The sequence below is a fragment of the Astatotilapia calliptera genome, chromosome 10 (genome assembly GCF_900246225.1).
Source record: "Astatotilapia calliptera chromosome 10, fAstCal1.2, whole genome shotgun sequence".
Lineage (NCBI taxonomy): Eukaryota > Metazoa > Chordata > Actinopteri > Cichliformes > Cichlidae > Astatotilapia > Astatotilapia calliptera.
In genome coordinates this window covers 2,435,278-2,453,894 of record NC_039311.1, presented here as the reverse complement: position 1 = coordinate 2,453,894, position 18,617 = coordinate 2,435,278, and the positions used below count along the sequence as shown (strand labels likewise).

The 18,617-nt window shown below is 42.8% G+C and overlaps 1 protein-coding gene across 1 annotated transcript in view; it reads right to left on the bottom strand.

Moving 5' to 3' along the window:
* uvrag (UV radiation resistance associated gene) overlaps nucleotides 1-18,617 on the bottom strand; it is a 92,889-nt gene that overhangs the window by 32,318 nt on the left and 41,954 nt on the right. Inside the window, exon 13 of the mRNA XM_026183038.1 lies at nucleotides 11,157-11,232. Within this exon, the coding sequence (XP_026038823.1) occupies nucleotides 11,157-11,232 (76 nt within the window). The remainder of the gene's footprint in view (nucleotides 1-11,156; nucleotides 11,233-18,617) is intronic.

The following is an 18,617-nucleotide window of genomic DNA, read 5'->3' as shown; positions in this document are numbered from 1 at the left end:
CACCTTTGCCAGCTAATTGAAGCTGACACCAGGGGCTGATGGAGAGACACTGCCCTAATGAGGTGAGACTGTACATGGCAGACGGGAGTGTTGGAGAGAGTGGCATTTCAAGAAAGAGACTAATTCTGAGATTCACTTGACAAACCTAAATTAGTGATAGAGGCAGCGATTTTGCGATGATAAGCGCCCAACGTACAGACTTTGTGGACCACAGCCGCGGTGCTAATTCAGATCAAAGGCTGCCGACTGGCCAGAGTCAAAGGGCTGTAATGAAATCCACATGGAGGCAGGAAAAGCACCGGCTAGAGGCACGAACGCAGAGCTGGAATGGCTGATATTTTTTCAAATACTGACCACCTGGGGCCAGCATTGTTTTATTCTCAGAGCTGTTTAATATCACTGAGCTGTAATGAGGCCAGCACTCAAGAACAAATACCTCTACTCACATAAGCCCATATGAGAGCACACAAGAGGCTTGATGAATTAAAAAGGAAAACAAATTGTTCTAAACTTGCTGATATAAAATACACTCGTTCTCTGCCCCGTCTTCTCTTACGACGAGTTAACAGGGACCTCTGGTGCTAAGCTTGGCCTCCAAAAGCAGAGAAAATCCTTTGGTTTGTGTGCTTTGGTCTGCTTTTCAAGAGGGAAACAGAATGGATCCAAACACTACAGATACTGTAACACACCATCAAATAACCACGATCAAAGGAAGTGATAAAACCTCCAGTCAAACCCCCGGCTTCCTCCCATTCCATTAATCTGTTGAGAAGTTTGTTTAATTCTAACCTAAGTCAGCATTTTTAGACAAAAGAGGAGAGAGGCTTCGACGCTCTAACAGAGTGCTAGTGAAACGAGGCGAGCTCCAAACACACAGGCCTCGGCTACAAATTCCAACCAGCTGGAAACTGCAGACACACTATTAAGTAAATGATGGAGCAGAGCAGCCAACACTCTCTAAACACCCAGAATCTCAGCAAAGCCCTCGTTTTTTAGACCGCCGTGCCAAAAAATCCACAGCCTGACCTGTGGGAAAAATACATTTGAAGATAACCATAACACGACTGCACCGATTGATTATAAAGGATGATACACAAAAGCAAATGAAACATGGCACAAGATCGCTGCTTATCATCCGTGGATCTCAACCTATTATTTTAAATTCTTTATGCAGATTACTCGACGACATGTAGGTCCCCCTCCGCCCAACGAGTGAGCCTACACACCATCAGCTTTTGCACGTAGCAAAACTGTGTGGCTTTCACTAACTAGAGACACGACACACTGGCTGGGGCTTAAAAACAATCTCAGTACTGCTCCTCATATGGAATTCTTTCCAATCACTGACTTTCCCTTATACACAGACAGGATTAACATTTACTTTTACTCTTCTCTGTAGTGGAACTAGCTCCTGTGGTACCTCTTTGCGGCGAAGGACAAACCTAGAACTACCAACCACGAAATGTGGAAATTCAATTAGACGAATTTAAGTGTTTCATAAAGTCATAGGTGGCTGTCCAGAGGAATTCTCATAAAAGCTCAGAGCTCAGGCATAATCGCTGTGCAGTGACAGCCTCGCTACGTACACACGCCCATAAGTGGAAACCGCAGAACAGTGACATACACTTAGAAATGTGGTCTGAGACCTGCTTGTAAATCTCGAGGCAAGTTAGAGCTGACAGACTACAAAGGTGGCTTTCTTCATTGTCCTGGTCAGCTCTGGAGCATCTATCAATTCCCAGAAACGGTATCTGAGAGCAGAACGTCAAACGCCACAGCCAAACTATCGCAATCTCCGTGGCACAGCAGGATATGGTAAATATCTGTTTATAGAAACGGGTGCTCCCACTTTTGGGTTGTAAAAAGGGTCCCGCCAACAACTCTCTCTGGCCAATAAGTGGCAGTGGATGCAAGCTGTAGCTAACAACAAAAGTTTGTGATGGAAAATAGGGACCACACAGTAAGGCTACGAAAACCCAAGGGCAAAGAGGGGTGTACATTAAAGTCTGGCGTTGGTTAATGGATAGCTTGAATATGGCTTTCCAGAGAAATGCAGAACAACTAATCCACAAAGGAGCTTCCCCCACAGCCTCTACTCCAAACATCAGAAGAACTGGTGTAATTTCTCAGTAGCTGTTCTTCCGGTTCTGTAGCAGTGAGATGATCAAGTTTCACATCTCCTGCAGATAGACCGCTAGCAGCTCCCAATTCATGCGGCAAAACATCCGTTCAGTTTGGTCCAAGACGGCAGCCGTGAATATAGCTGCTTCCTTTTTACAGACATGCAGGAACACGCACACATAAATGTAACAGACAAAAAGTTAAAGTTTGGTTAGAAACCTTTCATGTGACCTTTGGACTCTTCCCACATCATTAACTTCATTTTATTCAAATGCTTTCAATTCAGAAGGTGAAACATTCAGACGATGTGTTACACCTTACTCCTACGAGTGTTCGATCAATATATCGATTACCTTGATGGATTAATGCTAATCAAATGTTTTCTAAGTAATCCGAGTCATTCAACTAGGAGGGTGAGTAATGATTTTTTATCATAATACAAATTAAATGTGCCCAAAAAATAAAAATAAAACCCAACACAGGCAGTCGCTCCAATAATCCAAAGTTGTTTCTGTCTGACACAACATGAAAGCGCAACAATTTAACTACAATCTGCATTGTTTCACACAAAATTGCAAACACCCTGTTCTTGTTATAATTCATATATTATCTGTCCAACACATACAAAGCACAATCCAAATGAGATCACGGAGCAGTGCAGGTTACAGACTCGACCTTTTCGCTTCAGCTCGGCCTGTCGGCAATTTCATTATACAATCTATGCAGCTCTCAACTGAACCTGCTTATAAGCTGCCAGCAAGAATTTCTCACTTGAAATGTGATAAACAAAGTAGAATAATGAAGTGAAGTAAAGACATGTTGTTAAAAGTGGCACCTTAATGGCCTTTAAATGCATAACACATTGTTAAACTTTGGCTCAATAACTTCTCCTCTATTAGATACGAGCGGATGATTATCCAACATTTGTATAGCATGTGGCCACGTGGGAGATGATGCTCAAAGCTTAGCGTTTCAAGCTCTTGCTCACCAGCCTGGAGGAGAACAGGCACGTTTATGGCCTAAAACGGAACGTCACCTAGTACCTCATTTCTTCTTTCCTGTTAAGGTGAAAGTGACGGATACGCGATTGATTTAGAGCTGTGTACTCCGGTGCCTGTCCTGCCCATTATCTGTTGTATCATATTAATGCCTTTGAAATAGAAAGCGGATGTGGCCGTTATGGAATGATGAAGACAATGAGTGGCAGCCGGCAGTTGAAATGGTCTGATTACTTCCAGGCTCCGTCTGTTCCAGAGTAAAAATGGTAGCAGAGCCTGGAGAGCCGCGGTCCAGGGTTCAGGTAAACAAACAGCATACAGTGGGCTGCGTTACGATTGCTGAACATCGAGGGCTCTTTTTGTTGAGATGAGGTCTGCACTGAGGCAGCCGGACCGGAGAATGATCGCTGTTGTTTTGGGTGGAGGGGGCGACAGTGCAGATGTAATCGGCCGTTTCTCTTCCTAGATTTCTTTTTGCTTTTGGGAATGTTCTCTGGTACGCACCAAAAAGTGAGTCATAAACCGCAAAGTCATAGCTGGATGAGGAGAGAAACACCAACGGATTTCTGAGGGAAACAGAATAGTTTCGTCTAAAACGCTTCCAAATTCTCAGAAAGAGCCTTTGGAGAAACAGGCTGAAGATCCAGTTTCTGCTCTCATTCAAGGGAATCTGAGCTGTGCAGAGGCGAAAAAAAAAGGATAAATACTGCAGATAAGGCCGGATACAGGAGGACTTTTCTTGTGTAAGCAGTGCCTCGGAAACTGAAAGATAAATCGCTGCCAAACGTTGTCTGTTTTTCTTTGTTTTTCTTTATAAACGTGAAAGCCTCAAAGTAAGCTCGGGATCTGGGTTCCACTGCTACTTTATTCAGTTTGTTTAAGAATGAGGAGATGTTGCAAGATGTGGCAAAAAACTGAAATTAGAATCCCTGCATTTACACTATACATACACACAAACATAAAAGTGGGCAGCAAGAACACACATTTTGATCATTTACATGTGACTACTAAACAATCAGTCATTGTATACCACCACCTCTGAATACCTCTGGCAGACGGAGTAAACACAAAACTGTTCGGAGGAATGTCAACTATGGAAAAACTGAGTTCGTGAGCAAATACGGTCCACCCATTGTTTCTTTAAAGGGAAAACCCGGTCAGCCATCGACCTGTACCATCTCCAACATGTGCAATACTAAAGAAAATAAGGTAATAGCTGGAGATAGTTTCCCATGGAGAATTTTAACCATCGTGACAACTCAGTCTGAGGTGGAGGGGAGTTATGAGGTGGAAGGGAGCTGTGCAATGCTCACTTTCTGCGTGTCTTTGAGTGGGTCATATGGTTTTTATCGAAGCGCAATCACATGAGCTAATGGCAGCAGAGGGCTATGCCAAGATTTTGTCCCATCTCTTGTGACTTGGGGTCAAAAACTCTGTCACAGAGGCAAAGAGATGGAGGGTCTAAAGCTTGGACTGGAGCATGGGAACTGAACAGAGATGAATGAGAGAAGAGCAACAATGAACAAAAGAGCCGATCAGGTCAAAGGGTTTCCCTGCGCACACCTCACCATAAGCTGAAGAGACACAGTAACGTTTCCATGTTCTTTTTTAGGATGGCAAAACGAGACCAGTTTCCTGCCAGCTCACATTTTATTTACAAATCTGTCAGACTTCTGACTAACTTTGGTTTCAGCGGCGTCTGTGAGGGAAAAAGGACAATTTCCCCTGTTGTATTTTATCCAAACACGCTCGCTGTGGATGGTTGAGATAAGCAAAATATAAATTTCACTATTAGGGGCTGAGTGACCATACAACACAACCGCAACACTGTATGCTCTGATTTATGTTCATAATCCTTAACTTTGAAAATTAGTTTGACATGTTTTTAGAATATATTTAGTATTAAATCTCCCATTTCACTATTTATCCAAAGTTAAGGAACTCACACTAGGTGACAGCATATATGAATGAAGCAGAATCAGCTTCCTGTGAGCCTCGTTCCCATCATCCAACTGTAAACACCAACTCTTGTATACTGCTGTAATTTTAAACAACCTTTCCAAAGGAGCTGCACCAAGAATACCTCCAGCCAACCAGCTCGTGTTGCGCTTGCTGCCACCTCCACTAACCACTAAATGCAGTAGGCTCCCCCATGAGTCATAGCTGTGTTTTATGGAGCCACAGTTGCCGCTCTTAATGACAGCAGGCGCTCTGACGTATGCCCCAGACCACCGCTATGGCACTCTGCCTTTAGACCATGGTGTGAAATTGCCCAGAGACTTGGCAGGTGGAAGAATACAAGCGACTTTCTCCTGTAGACAGAAATAAAGGTGAACCCCGGGGTGACCTGCTTGGGCTGCAACAGATTTAAAGTGTTTTAAATCCCAATACTTGGTTTCCTGTGCCTGAGGCCCACAAAATATGATATACCAAGCACTGAGTCTGAGAACTAGCTGTTGTGTTGACCTCTTCCTGTTGAAAGCATGGCTCCTTCGTGTAGCATCAGTTGTCATCTAATAAGCCCCACATGCCTGTTTCCCAAAAACAGAGCATGGTGGATAAAGCTGGCAATCTGGAAACGCAGCACATGACAATAAGCCGCTCCACTCAGCCACCCTAACTCGGTGGGTTTTTCTGTGTATAGATGAGAGGCAGACTTTAACACTTATGCCTCCCTGTAGATGGATACATCAGGCCCACTTACATACTATTAAAAAAGCTCATGTAATTCATTCATGTAACAGCCAAGCAAAGAGAGAAAAACTCTTCTCACATCCTCTCCAAACGCTGAGGTTTGGGGATCGGCTCAGTTTGGAATAAAAGAAAACATACATGTTAACAAAAAAGGCAAAGTTTCCAAACAAACATTTGTGACTCACTCAAGCGTTGCAAATTTTGCAATATTTTCTGATTACACAAGAAATAAAAGAGGGAATTGGGGAGAATAGCTGGACTTTAGCCCGAACATTCCTCAAAGCCTTTTGTTTTTAAACTTCTTATCCTCAAACAAATTAAGCTGAACGAGCAGCACAGGAGCCTGTTATCAGCTGACGTCCAGGATGCTCAGTGCAGCTTCTCCATCCCAATAGGAGCAAACGTTCCCCTCTGCCACATCAAAGAAGGGTCGCCCCGCTACGGCACAGATCCTTGGCCAGCTTCGACGGTATCACTTTCAAACACGGCCGCACAAGGCAATTTAATAGTAGACGGACAGCTAATGTATCCCACCCAGCGTCCAGTCACCACCAAAGCAGCCAATCAGACCTTCAGTCGGGCCTGCTGTGAAACCAGACCTCTGCTTGTCTGCAAAGCCAGACTTTGGACAAGCTGTGCATGACTGCTTAACGTGGCTGATTCAAAACAAGGAGGCCTCCAAAGACACAAAGAAAAATTTAAAAACCGCAATCTCAATAATGACTCTCTGCTGCAACTAGAAAAGCCGTCTGTTTGAAAATAATATTAGCCAGAGAAAACCACAGCTTAAAGTGTAGGGTCAATAAATGAGCTATTTCCCAGTAAAAGCCCCAATAAGAACCTCGACAGGAAACATAGAGCAGTAAAAGTAAAAAGTCAAAGTCAGCCAGCTGATAGAGTGCTTGACAATCACAGTTAATGACTTCTAATTAGATTTAAAGGAGACATTACATACGAGTTAAGCCTGCATTTCCCGGGATTAAGTCCTAAACCCTGAAATTTTGTGATGCGAGACCACAAAACTGATAGCTTACATTCAGAGAAGTGAACAGCTTAATGTGGAGTTCAGAAATCAGCCAAACTGGGAGGAAGAAGCTCCGTTTGTGGAGCGTTGCATTTTATTGACTGTGACATGTTTACCACTTCTTCAGTTTTTTCAGGTTTTAAACAATCGCAGCATCGAGCTGGACTACTCATGTGGCACAACCATACTGCTCTGGAGTCAAGCTGATAACTCATCCATAATGTGGAGACGCACACATGGAATGTATAATAAAAGTGCTTTGAACGAAAGCTGAAATTTTATCCTGTAAAAATAGTAACGCTCCTCTGAGCTGCTAGAGGCACATTTCTCAAGGTCAACAAAGCAAAGACAAAGTGTTTGGATCTCTCCTAAACAAGAGGCCACAGCAGCAAAGAGAACTTGGGAATCTACATGCAAGGCTTACACTTATTGTGTAGCGAATTCTGTTACTGCACAGATGAGGCTTTGCGAGCATTGCATATCGGCAAATAGCAGGCGTGCCGCCTTTTTATTAATTCGTCATTCCACAGATTCTTTTTACAAAGTTATCGTGCACTCTGCACATGTACCCACCTGTGCTGTAGCTGAAAGCTTCCATCTGGATTCAAACCTTTAATTTGAATCTTTCTGCATTGGTTTCATGGACACTGGTGAGGACGTCCAGCTGTCTGGAACTCATTGTTCCTCTGCAGTGGACCAGATTCCTTTGAAGCACCATATATAAGGCCAGTTTCATCATTACAAAAGGAATGTGTCTAAAGAATACGCTTTACTCTTGAAATCCCAAAAAGACCTCTCTATGAATCACTGCCACATTTTGAACCGACAAATTCAACAATATTACTTGACAATATCTGCATTACGGATAAGCTGATTTCGATTAGGAATATTTCTCCTGCAGCCAAGCCATCCTTGCATGTGCCTTCAATCAGTGGGCAAATTAAACTTTCAGCAGGAGAGAGCATGCTGTGCTGCATCTGATGTCACTATGTGGTTGAGCCTGGTGAAACAAAGCTGATGTGTGGTTCTGATAAAAAAAACTAAACTGAGATGATTGCACACCAAATGATCTTCCAGTCAATTTGAATCCACCTACGATACAACACCAGAACATAAGACATCCTGCACATAAACTTGCATACTTGTATATGTTCATCTGAGCTTTACTGCAAACTTTTCCAAGGCTTTGCGAGTGTGAATGCATGACTGTGCACATATGTGAGTGCTCGAACATGTGCATGTGTGTTTAGCCCTGACAGTTATTACAAAACAGTAAAATCCAGAGAAAAATACAAACCTCAGCCCAGCAAATATTTCACCTTTGACAAGATATCGCTTAGACTGACAAGCAGTGATGGAATGAGTGCTGGATTAGTTTGGCATTAATCAACAAAGAACACTGACCTAACAATGTGCATTCTGCTATTAACGTGAATAATAGCTTCCCTTCTGAAATCATGAGACACAAATCATCATTTAGCTACATGACACGGTAAAACCAGTGAATTCCATTTAGTGGTTTTAGACAGCACTTATTTTCTTTTGCCGTCTAAAATGTTTTCTTATCTCACTTATTTTCTTATTCTTGGATGCTGTTGGAAAGATGGCAGATTTTATTGCTGGCTAGAAGCTCGTGGTGTAGCATTAACACTGAAACCTCCCAGTGCGCCGCGTTCTGAAGTGAGCCACCTGTTAGAGCGAGTGGCCCAGTTAAGAGGTGGAGAGCTCCGTCATCCTCGGCCGAACGAGGAGGAAAACAGGGAGTGGAACGCAAACTGTTAAAAGTCGGTGCCAAATGACTCGAGGATAACTGGAGGGCGTAACTAAGGTCAACACATTAAACGTACTTCAATAAACCGAGACGGGTCAAGAGTTCAACAGATCACATGAAAAGACCAAATCCAAAAATAAATTGTTCCTGCTATTAAGTATATACAGTCACATATAAAGATTTAAGCTGTTTTTTCCACACTTGCATGTTTCAGATCATCAAACAAAAATAGATGATGATATTCAAAGTCCTCAAAATATTACTTTGTACTGCAAAATAATGAACCTCTGATTATTGAAAAACCGCCTCTGTAAGATGCTCTTTATAGCAAATCTTGTTACTGAGCTGCTGCAAATTCAACCAATTCGTTGCAAAATGTTCTTTCAGCTGTTTGTTTTCAGTGGCTCTTATTTTCCATCCCAAATTTGAGACCTGCTGCTAGGGCTGTGCGATACGACCAGAATCTCATATCCCGATATAAAACAGCTATCGTCCGATAACGATATAAATCACAAATTTAATATTTTCTGTAAATTCTGTGAATCTCGGGCAGCTCGACTTGAAGTGTTTCCAGCTGGGTGTCATGTAGCTGGAGTCGAGTGTTGTAACCGATGCATGAAACGATACATTTTTAGACATAAGTTGTAACGGCGCCGTTTTCTTTGTATTTATTACACGGCGTGCTGCGGGGAGAAGCCTGTTCTAACGTTTGAGTCTAAGCTTTATTTTTTAGCACCTGGCGGCTCTTTTTTACTTCTCATCCGTAAATAATCTGCTCTTTCACGTGATTCAGTTTATTTTGAAAAGTCTCAACAGGATCTTGAGCTTTATTGTGAAAGGTTTATGTGGAACATAAACAAGCGGACACGCGAAGGTTTTACCGTCGCTGTTGCTAACGACAACGCATACAAACAGGTTCTATTAAATATAAGAGAAAGAGAGAACTTTAATAAATGAATATACCCACTACAGTGACCATCAAAATAATGAAAAAATATTGCTGTAAACAGTTTATTTTGCGACACCACGAAACAAACGATAGCGTAAAATGAAACGGTAGACGTTTTTATATCGTCATCCGATATATATGGTTATATCGAACAGCCCTGCCACTAAATTTAAAATGAGCTAATAGTTAAAAACATCTGAAATGTTTTCCATGTTCGACTGGTAATCAAATATGGGTTTATGAGATTAGCAACTCATCTCATTCTGTTTTTACTTTTACACAACGTCCAATTTGACATGTGAGATATGACATCAAAAACCAGTTTCATCCTATCCTGGAATTATAAATTATTCCTGGATCTACACGCAGCTCGATTCCAAAATTGCACATCTGGTAAAATTTCCATGCAAATCATCCATAACTTTGAGTAACCCTGCTAACAAACACAAACTGAATCCATTACATAACTTCCTTGGCAGAGGTAACGATCACAGATTAACACTTGTAAATTGGCGCTAATTTAAAAGTGTTAATGAGTCGATGAGTGTTGTGAGCTTTGCATGTCTTATTGCATTGGAGTCACACTGGGTTAAATATGTACACTTGGGTTTTAAGGGGTATTTATTATTTTCTTCTTTTTTTTGGGTTGTATGGAAGCCCCAAACGCAATTTCATTGTTCTTGACAATGACAATAAATAAATAAATACTAAATACTAATATACTGTCTCTTCAACTGACTAACAGCATCATTCATTACTTTTACATCAAGGGCGTAAAAACTTCATTCCACATTAGTCCACATAGATTGCAATAATTCAGCACTTACTAATATTTAAATTAAGCCTGACTAAAAGGCTTTTACAGCTGTTTCAGGAATTTCTTTATGACTAACACCTCCATTAATAACAATCAAGCTTTTTAATGACCAACCAGATGTTCCTGGAGCAACACACAGACTGGGGAAGTCTGCAGGTGTTGCAATGGATTAATACACAATGGTTTTGTTGTTTTCATGAGACAATTTGACGACATGAGACCGATATAATATCATCATCCTTTATAGTGATGGCAGAGTGTAAATGTATTAACACCTGTATGTCAACAGCAGGTCTCGACACACTGAACGCCGTATTGTGAAACTTAACCTCCTAGGACCTGCGTCCACATATGTGGACATCACATTTTGGCTTATTTAGACCAAAATACTCAATTTTGCTCTACAAGGGCCTGATATCCACTTACGAGGACATTATCCTGCTACTGTTCTATCACAATTTTAAACGAATATCCTCATATGTCGCTCTTATTTTTCTTAAAAACAAAAATAAGGTAAAAAAAAAAAAAAAAAAAATCTGGTAATTCTTTGTTTTTACATTCATCGGGCCCCAATGTGCCGAAATATCAAAGAGAAATTAAAATTGCTGCCGTGGAAGAGTTCGGGTCTTAGGAGGTTAATGGACGAGACGCTGCACTCGGTACTAGCAACTTTTAGAAACTGCAGGACAACTTACAGTTACAAATTAGTATGATTTTTAAATAAGTTTTCAAGTCTAAAATGTCGTCAAACATGTTTAGCGCGTGTGCATGCAATGGATTACCTGGGCGATGTTCTTGTTGAGTAAGTAGACGCCATATTCAAAATGAAACCGCTCTCCTCTGGGGTACAAAGGGAATCTGTGAAATGCAGAAGAAAAAGAAACACTTAAAGAGGATTTTACTGTTTGTGATCCAGTCAGAGAACGTCTGCAAGCCGGCTACATTATATCCATATTACACATCAAAATATACTACACTTCCATCTACCTCGTTCTCTCTGGCTTCGCCACAGGAACGATTTGACTCGCATTGTTGAAAGTGTCCGATAATGTAGCCGGCAGTGTTTACATTGGGTGATACTTGCAGATTGCTCAGGAATCGAAGTCTGAGTCTATGATCCCTTCCCACAGATGCCACCTCCGTACGGCGCTAAACTGAAATATCAAACAGCAGAGGCGTCCAAACAACGTGTTTATCCGCCCCTGAACAGGAACAAATTTTCTTTTCAGCATGGTGGGAAAGTCCCATCGGCGCCAGTCGCATGTCTTAGGTAGGACATGCAGGGAATGCTCATGAAGGAGATCCGGGAGATGCCCTTGGGTGCTGGCGTGGGGTAGTGAGGTGAATACGCTGACATGCAGAGAGATACGGTTGGGGATGTTAAGGCCGGACTCATCCCTTTCAGTCATTAAGTGCTTATGCCTCCTGATCTCCCACTGAGGAGGCTTCAGCATGATGAGAAACGAGCTCCACAGAATAAGCAGGGATTTACTCTGAGCAAACACACACATACTCAAACCTGTGAATACTTTCAGGGACTACATTCATATCAGAGCTTTATCTGAAGAGCCCTTCAAAATTCTTCACCTTTACCTTTGGAGGAACCTAACCCCAAGTCTGCTCTTAACCTCTCACCCAAACGCTGAAGCAACGTGGGAGGAAATATGAGTGAACTTTGGAGTTTTAGCGTTTTCTGGCTCATGACATTCATCAGCAGAGTTGAGATGTTACATGTTGAGCTGATAAGAGGCCAAGTCAAATATAAACAAGGTTGTAAAGATAAAAATGAATAAAGCTTGTGCTTTAGAAATTTCACTTGAGGTGTAAATGTTTTTCTTTACTAAAAGAATAAGGTGGAAAAGTAAAAGAATTAAAAAACCTACAATACACACTCACTGTGACTAATTGCTTCTCATCTATTGGATAGTATTCCCGTGTGTGTGCCACAGGGAGGTCAGAGGTGATCTTAATCCTGTGCAGGAATAAAGTAGAAAAATACAGCAGAAACTCTGCAGCTTATAGGATATTACACGTCCAGATTTCACTGTATGACATTTGTGTTTTAGCATTTCCTCTCGATAAGAAGAACATACAGAACTAAGGGATTTTTAACAGCTCTCTCTCTTTTATTTGGCTTTTATCCACATCCTGAAAGTTTGCTTTACATCATATCTGCGGCTGTCTGGACATGTCAGACAACATTCTGACTGCAGGGTTCACTGTAAACACCTCCTCACTCACGCATCGCACTGCAGATCCGGGAAGGTTGAGAAGTAAACCTCGAACACATGGAGATCTTTGCAGCCCCGAAAATGAAATTTAACAGGATGTTGCTGCAAAAGTCTGGCAAAGAAAAAGTGCCGGTGTAGCCCGAGGGCCACACAGCCCGTCGCTCATTAGACCTCCGTATCGCCGACATGCAGCCAAGGCCCCGCGGAGAAGGCGACACGCCAGAGGTCATATCTCAGCATTCGGAAATAACTAACAGGGAGAGGAAGAACAGCACAACAGGCATTCCCTGTGCACTGCTGGCAGAGCCAACATCACTTCCCCAAAAACAGATAGGATTTGTTTGCTGATGAGCATGACTGAAAGGGAAACAAAGCTACCTTCAACACACACAAACGCACCACGCACACTCCTGTACAGTGCGGTGATTAATGACTGCTGTCCGCTGTGTCTGAAATCACACTGCAGAGAGACTCTGGTTCACCAAACACCAGGAATTCCTCACGGGGACGTCCCGTAACGCCAAATATATTATTACACCGCAGCGGCGGGGAGGATCGAGTCGAGGGGAGGAGGCGCTGAAGGAGAACTTCAGCTAGAGAGCACTTTTAATTAATGCCGTTTGTTTGTCCGTCAGCGAGAGTACACAAAGAGCGGCGAGCACAGTTTAATAAAAGCCGGTGGAGTGGTCGGGCAAACGAAGAACCCGTTAAGTGTGGATGACTTGAGAAATCAAACAGAAACACCAGCGTTCAATGGTTTGTTCTTATTTGCTGTGTTTCGTTTCAGAGTAAAAAGGAAATCGCTGTATGAAATAACAGCCCTTGAGAACAGACTGCCATTGCCATTATCTCTGCTACAGCAGGAAAAATCTAAATGACGTGTCTGCGAGAGACATACGAGTATGAGGAGGCCGGACGCCGTTTTTAATCACTCAGCCGGCAACATAAACTGAAACAGTCCTCTGCACTAAACAGGATGAAATAAATTACAGTCCTAAAGGCCTACCCGGGCCAAATCGGTGCCCCGTCTGTCCATCAAGACACACAAACAGGCCCAGAGATGACCTGTGTGCGGCACCGGTTACTCGCTGAATTCCCAAACAATTTGTTCTCATTTTATCTCAAGTTAGCTCAGGCCTTTTTTTGCCTCTCGCACACAATGTACGTGGTTCTTTTGTTTAATTGTGTTTTACATGTAAATCAAATCAAATCATCTCTTTCCCAGAAGGCCTCCGCACATTTCTTCACTTTCCTTGATCAGGCAGTTTCTTCCGTCAGCACATCCCTCTCCCGCTCCCCTCGGCGGCAGCGCCGCTGAAGGGTCACGTCTATGATACTAACACAGCAAACTGAAAACGACAGGCGCCGTAATCAACACGCCCACTCACTTAAGGGTGCATTCAAAAGACTGATTACTGAAACATGAAATCTGCTTTCATTTAGCTAATATTCAACTCTGGATGCACCGGACAGACAAAAAAAAAAAAAAAAAGATGACAAAGAATAACAGTGATTTGAGGGTAGACGTAAATCTGTCATAAAAAAAAATAAAATGCAATTCTCTTTCCTTCTCATCTAAAGAGCATCCCAACCACAGCATAGTTAATGTGCAAGTGCTGGCTCTGGGTGTAGACCTGAAAATATGTAATTAATAAGTGTGGAGCCACGACATTGTAAAAAGACAAAAGCAGTATCTTACAGGAAAGTCCCCGGGTTTTATATGAATGCCCCCAGCCTGCCAGCGTTTTAACTGCAGGGTCTAGACAGCCTTTATCCACAGACAGCCTTCAAATATAAAGCTGGGACTCTTGTTAAATGAAGGAAACAACCAATAAACACGTAGTTACAACGATGGGATGAAGCAAAGGAAGGCTCGCTGCTCTCTCTCTTCCTGTCCATTTCTTTTTAAACTCACTCCTTGTCCTGCCTTTTATTTCTGTTCAGGGATCTTTTAATAGCAGGCTGACTTATAATGCTTTCATCTGTGGTTGATGCACGACCAGTGTCTCCGCACCGTCTGCCTGTACTGTACTCTGGGGCCTGCTAGCAGGTGTCAGCAGCACATGACGTTTTTTATAGTTAAACGACCACATTTGTGGGCGATTTGCGCAGTGAGGAAATGTTCCTGCAGCACAAAGATGTACAAGCCTGTTTAAAACAACCATTGACTTCTGGAGATTTTACAACAATAACAAAGCTAAAATAGAGGGCACCGAGTCCATCTGAGCTCTGTTTTCTTTCTGTCAAAATTGCAATGTCTCTATAGACACCTTGTTAAAAGCATTAAAAGCAGCCAATTAGAGAACTGGGGCCACAAGGTCACAGGGCAAACCTACAAAATCTGTATATTTAAGCATTTTCTGGTACACGACTGCTCTCACTCCCCTTCCGAGTCCACTGGATGAAACGGAGGAACATAAGGAAGACACAGCTATGCAGGTGGGTGGTCGAGCGTAGCTTTAGCGCGGTTCATGAGAATATGGTGGGAAGGCTCCTAGTGACTGACTGACTGACCCGCTGAAATGTATACACTGGCTGAAGTGTCCACATGTGTTGGCTTGCCTGTTTAGACATTCTAATTAATACTCCAAATGTGCAAAACAACAGATCTGGCTCACATGCCGGAGCCGAGGCTTGGCCGGTATTTAAATGGTGGTGTGGGCTGCTTGTAAGTTTCACAATGTCTTTAATGTGCAATTTCAAATGCCAGGGGACCATAAATCATTTGGACTTGCTTTAAAAAGAAAAAAAAGAAAAACAACCTACACCTGCCTTGCAACTGTTAAAGATCTGATGGCAGCGGTTACTCTATAAATCACCGGGAGCTGTAATTTCCAATATCTGAGAAATGATTACACTGAGCATCTGTCACTGAATGCTATTTTAATGACTACTGCTGCACTTAAGACCCCGGCATAACCATTTCACCATCTTGGTCAACGCCGTTAAGGCGTCTCCTGAGTGATGTGGTGGCTGCTTGCTCTGTCACACTGGGTTTTCATCACGGCTCTTAAGAATATCCAGGGGTCTGCTGACCCCGGCACCCAACCCCCACACACTCCTCTTTCCCCGTTTCCTTCTGTCTTCTTCAGCTCCCTTGTTTTCTCAAGGGGAGCTGACCATCGCACCAGTCCAAAATGTTATATCGTGTATGACGATGAACACCACTTGCACTTTATCGAACTTCCCAGCACTGTGGCAGCTCCATCAGACAGACGAGCATCTCTGCAGACGTGCTGTTTGTGTGGCAAAAACAAAAAACTATCACACATGCAGCACAGATGCTTTTTATTAACTTTTTAATGAAGAATGGATAAAAAGTGCTTGTATAGGCTTCACAGCAGCAGGACACCAAGATGAAGGGCTGCTTACGCAACTCAGCTGTCAACCTAGAGGAGCCTCACTGACTTCTTCAGAGCCATTAAAAACATACCAATCCTGCCTTTGGCCTTGAGCGATATGACAGAAAACCTCAGAAGACAAGTAAACACTCTGTCCAGTCCTCGGGTGCCTTTGTAGTTGACGTACGTACCTAAATAATGAGCCATTCTCAAATTTGATTTAAGCCCTCATGGCTTCCCAGTTGATCGCCTCATTCATCTCTCGTATGAAGAACACAGCAACTATGCAACCGAACCACTACAGAACATGTGCGTATCACACCAGCGAAACCACAACATTTATTCTATAATACCAAGAGAATGTGTTTACTTGTTTCTGTCACTGTGGAGCCCAGTGTCGTTTTATACTGGACAGGACACTCGTTTCATCCTGGAAAACAACACAAGCAATTTAAAATGCACGAAATCTCCAACACATTTAAACTGTAGTGAGAATCTAGAGGAGGACTAACTGTCATTCTCTTCATCTGCACTGAATGAGCTTAAGTGCAGGAGAAAATGAAACCAATCCATTTGCAAAATAGCCACCAGGGGTGCATACTGTTTTCCTTTTTATTAAATCGTTTGGGTGAACTGCTCTTTTAACTTATTTACTGATCCTGAAACAACTTAAATGGAACAATAAAAAGTTACTCTCCTCTCGTGGGCGTGCATGCTTCCCAGTAACGTAGGTCACCCTGTAAACCGGGTGTTTAGCCTCACACTGCTTTGTCTTGTCACTGCTGTGCAGCTTCAGGCAGGCAGAGCAGCGGGGGGGTTATTCCCACTCTTCTCCTCTTCACATAGTCCATGTTAAGAGGCATGAAACCGCTGGAGGCCTGGAACAATGACCGCTTTTCTTGGTGTTCGCAGGTTCCTCTCGTCTTCAGCTGGTATCCCTTCCCTGGCAGCAGCTCTGTCTTTTAAATTTGAAGCGAGCAGCGATGCGTAAATCCCACTTACATCGACTTTTCTCTAACCAGCGATAGTTTAAAAGAAAAAAGCTGATGCGCTCCAGTGCTTTGGTTGAACAACTATATGACTCAGTTCGTGTTTTTTTAATGGCCAGGCTCTGGTCTCAATCAAATGCGGGACATCTGGATCACATCTCCCTCCTTCTCCCCCTCGCAATCAGCAACTCTGGAACTGTGCTCAACACGAGTCCAAATGTGGGTGCAACATGTTAAAAGTCCAACAATTTTTGAGAACATCTCTGACCCAGAGGACAGCGATCCCTGAAAAGGTCAAATTGTACTTGTCGTTAAACAGTCCAGTCATATTCCACACCCTGCTTTCAAACACTGTTGCAGGGCCAGATTCAAACTCTGGCCTTTGCCCAGTGTTGGAGTTTAACACAGTTCAGAGCAACAGAGGCCTCGTCTGATTTTCTTGGACTAAAATATTTTGGTCTTTGTAATAAAACTATTATTGTTGTTTTAACCCACAGGAGGAAAAGAATGAGGTAACAAACTCACAAGGTAAAATATTTTCAGATTCTTCTCTCACCAAACTAAAGCTCTGCTTCTTGTAACATTTAAATTAACAGCGACAATAGAAAAATGTTCTTGCTCAGCTCCGGCCGTCGCTCTTAACGGCTTAAGGAGCAGGATTTTCTGCTAACAGAGTATATCTGTAATCTGGACTCACACTAGTTATAATATGCTGCAGTAGAGAATGAATGAAGATGTTGAGACTGAGATGAGAACTACAAACATGGCTCACATAGTAAAACTAGCCGTTTAGGGAAAGCCAAGTAAGTGCAATTATCATTTAACAGCAGAAGGTGCAACCAAGACACCTCCAAGTGTCTATGTGCACGCTATTAAAAGTGGCTTTGCTAATCCTGAAGCTGATCGCACACCACCTAACTTATCACCACTAGCCGGCCTTTTCCGACACTTTAATCGCCCCTTTTTTGTAAACTTTCAGAGCCCGGCTGGGTGCTTTCCATCTCCCCACACGTCATTTTGTTGTATGTCTGCAGCCCACTGGGGCCTCAGCAGTCATTAACGTGTGCAGGGGGTGGGGTTTGCTGGAGTGCATGGCCCCACGCGGTAAAGAGCAAAGTTGGACTGTTGTGTCTTTGCGATATCCATGGACGCCACAGGTTGTTGACGGATGCTGGTGTAAACACGCTTGGTAGGACTGGAAACGAGTAACGCAACTCACAGGGAGTCTCTCTATTGTCTTGACGTGTTAAGCCACTGAATTGTTTCGGCTCCACACAATGCTTTCCTCTTTTTATGTGACATGTGGATGTGAAAGAGGCAGTGCTCAGCGACATCAGCTCCACACGCGTGCCTCCACTGCAGACATGTAAAGACAAAACAAAGCCAGTATTTTTGGCGGCCATGTGTGTTCATTTGCAGTCAACTACATAACAGCGACTGAGCCATTCACGTTGTGTGACTGAAAGGCACGGGCAATGCTTAATGCAAAAGCAGTAATAATTTATAGGTGCTTTCCTGCAAAATTATTGCAGATGAGTATTTCAATGAATTCTCCCACAGTGCCTCTGTTCAGCATCGCAACACGAGACAAAATGATGGCATCAAAATTAATCCAGAAACAACAAACATCTGATCATTGACTGAAATATTCCACCGATATCAACCAGGAGGCAACAGGTAAA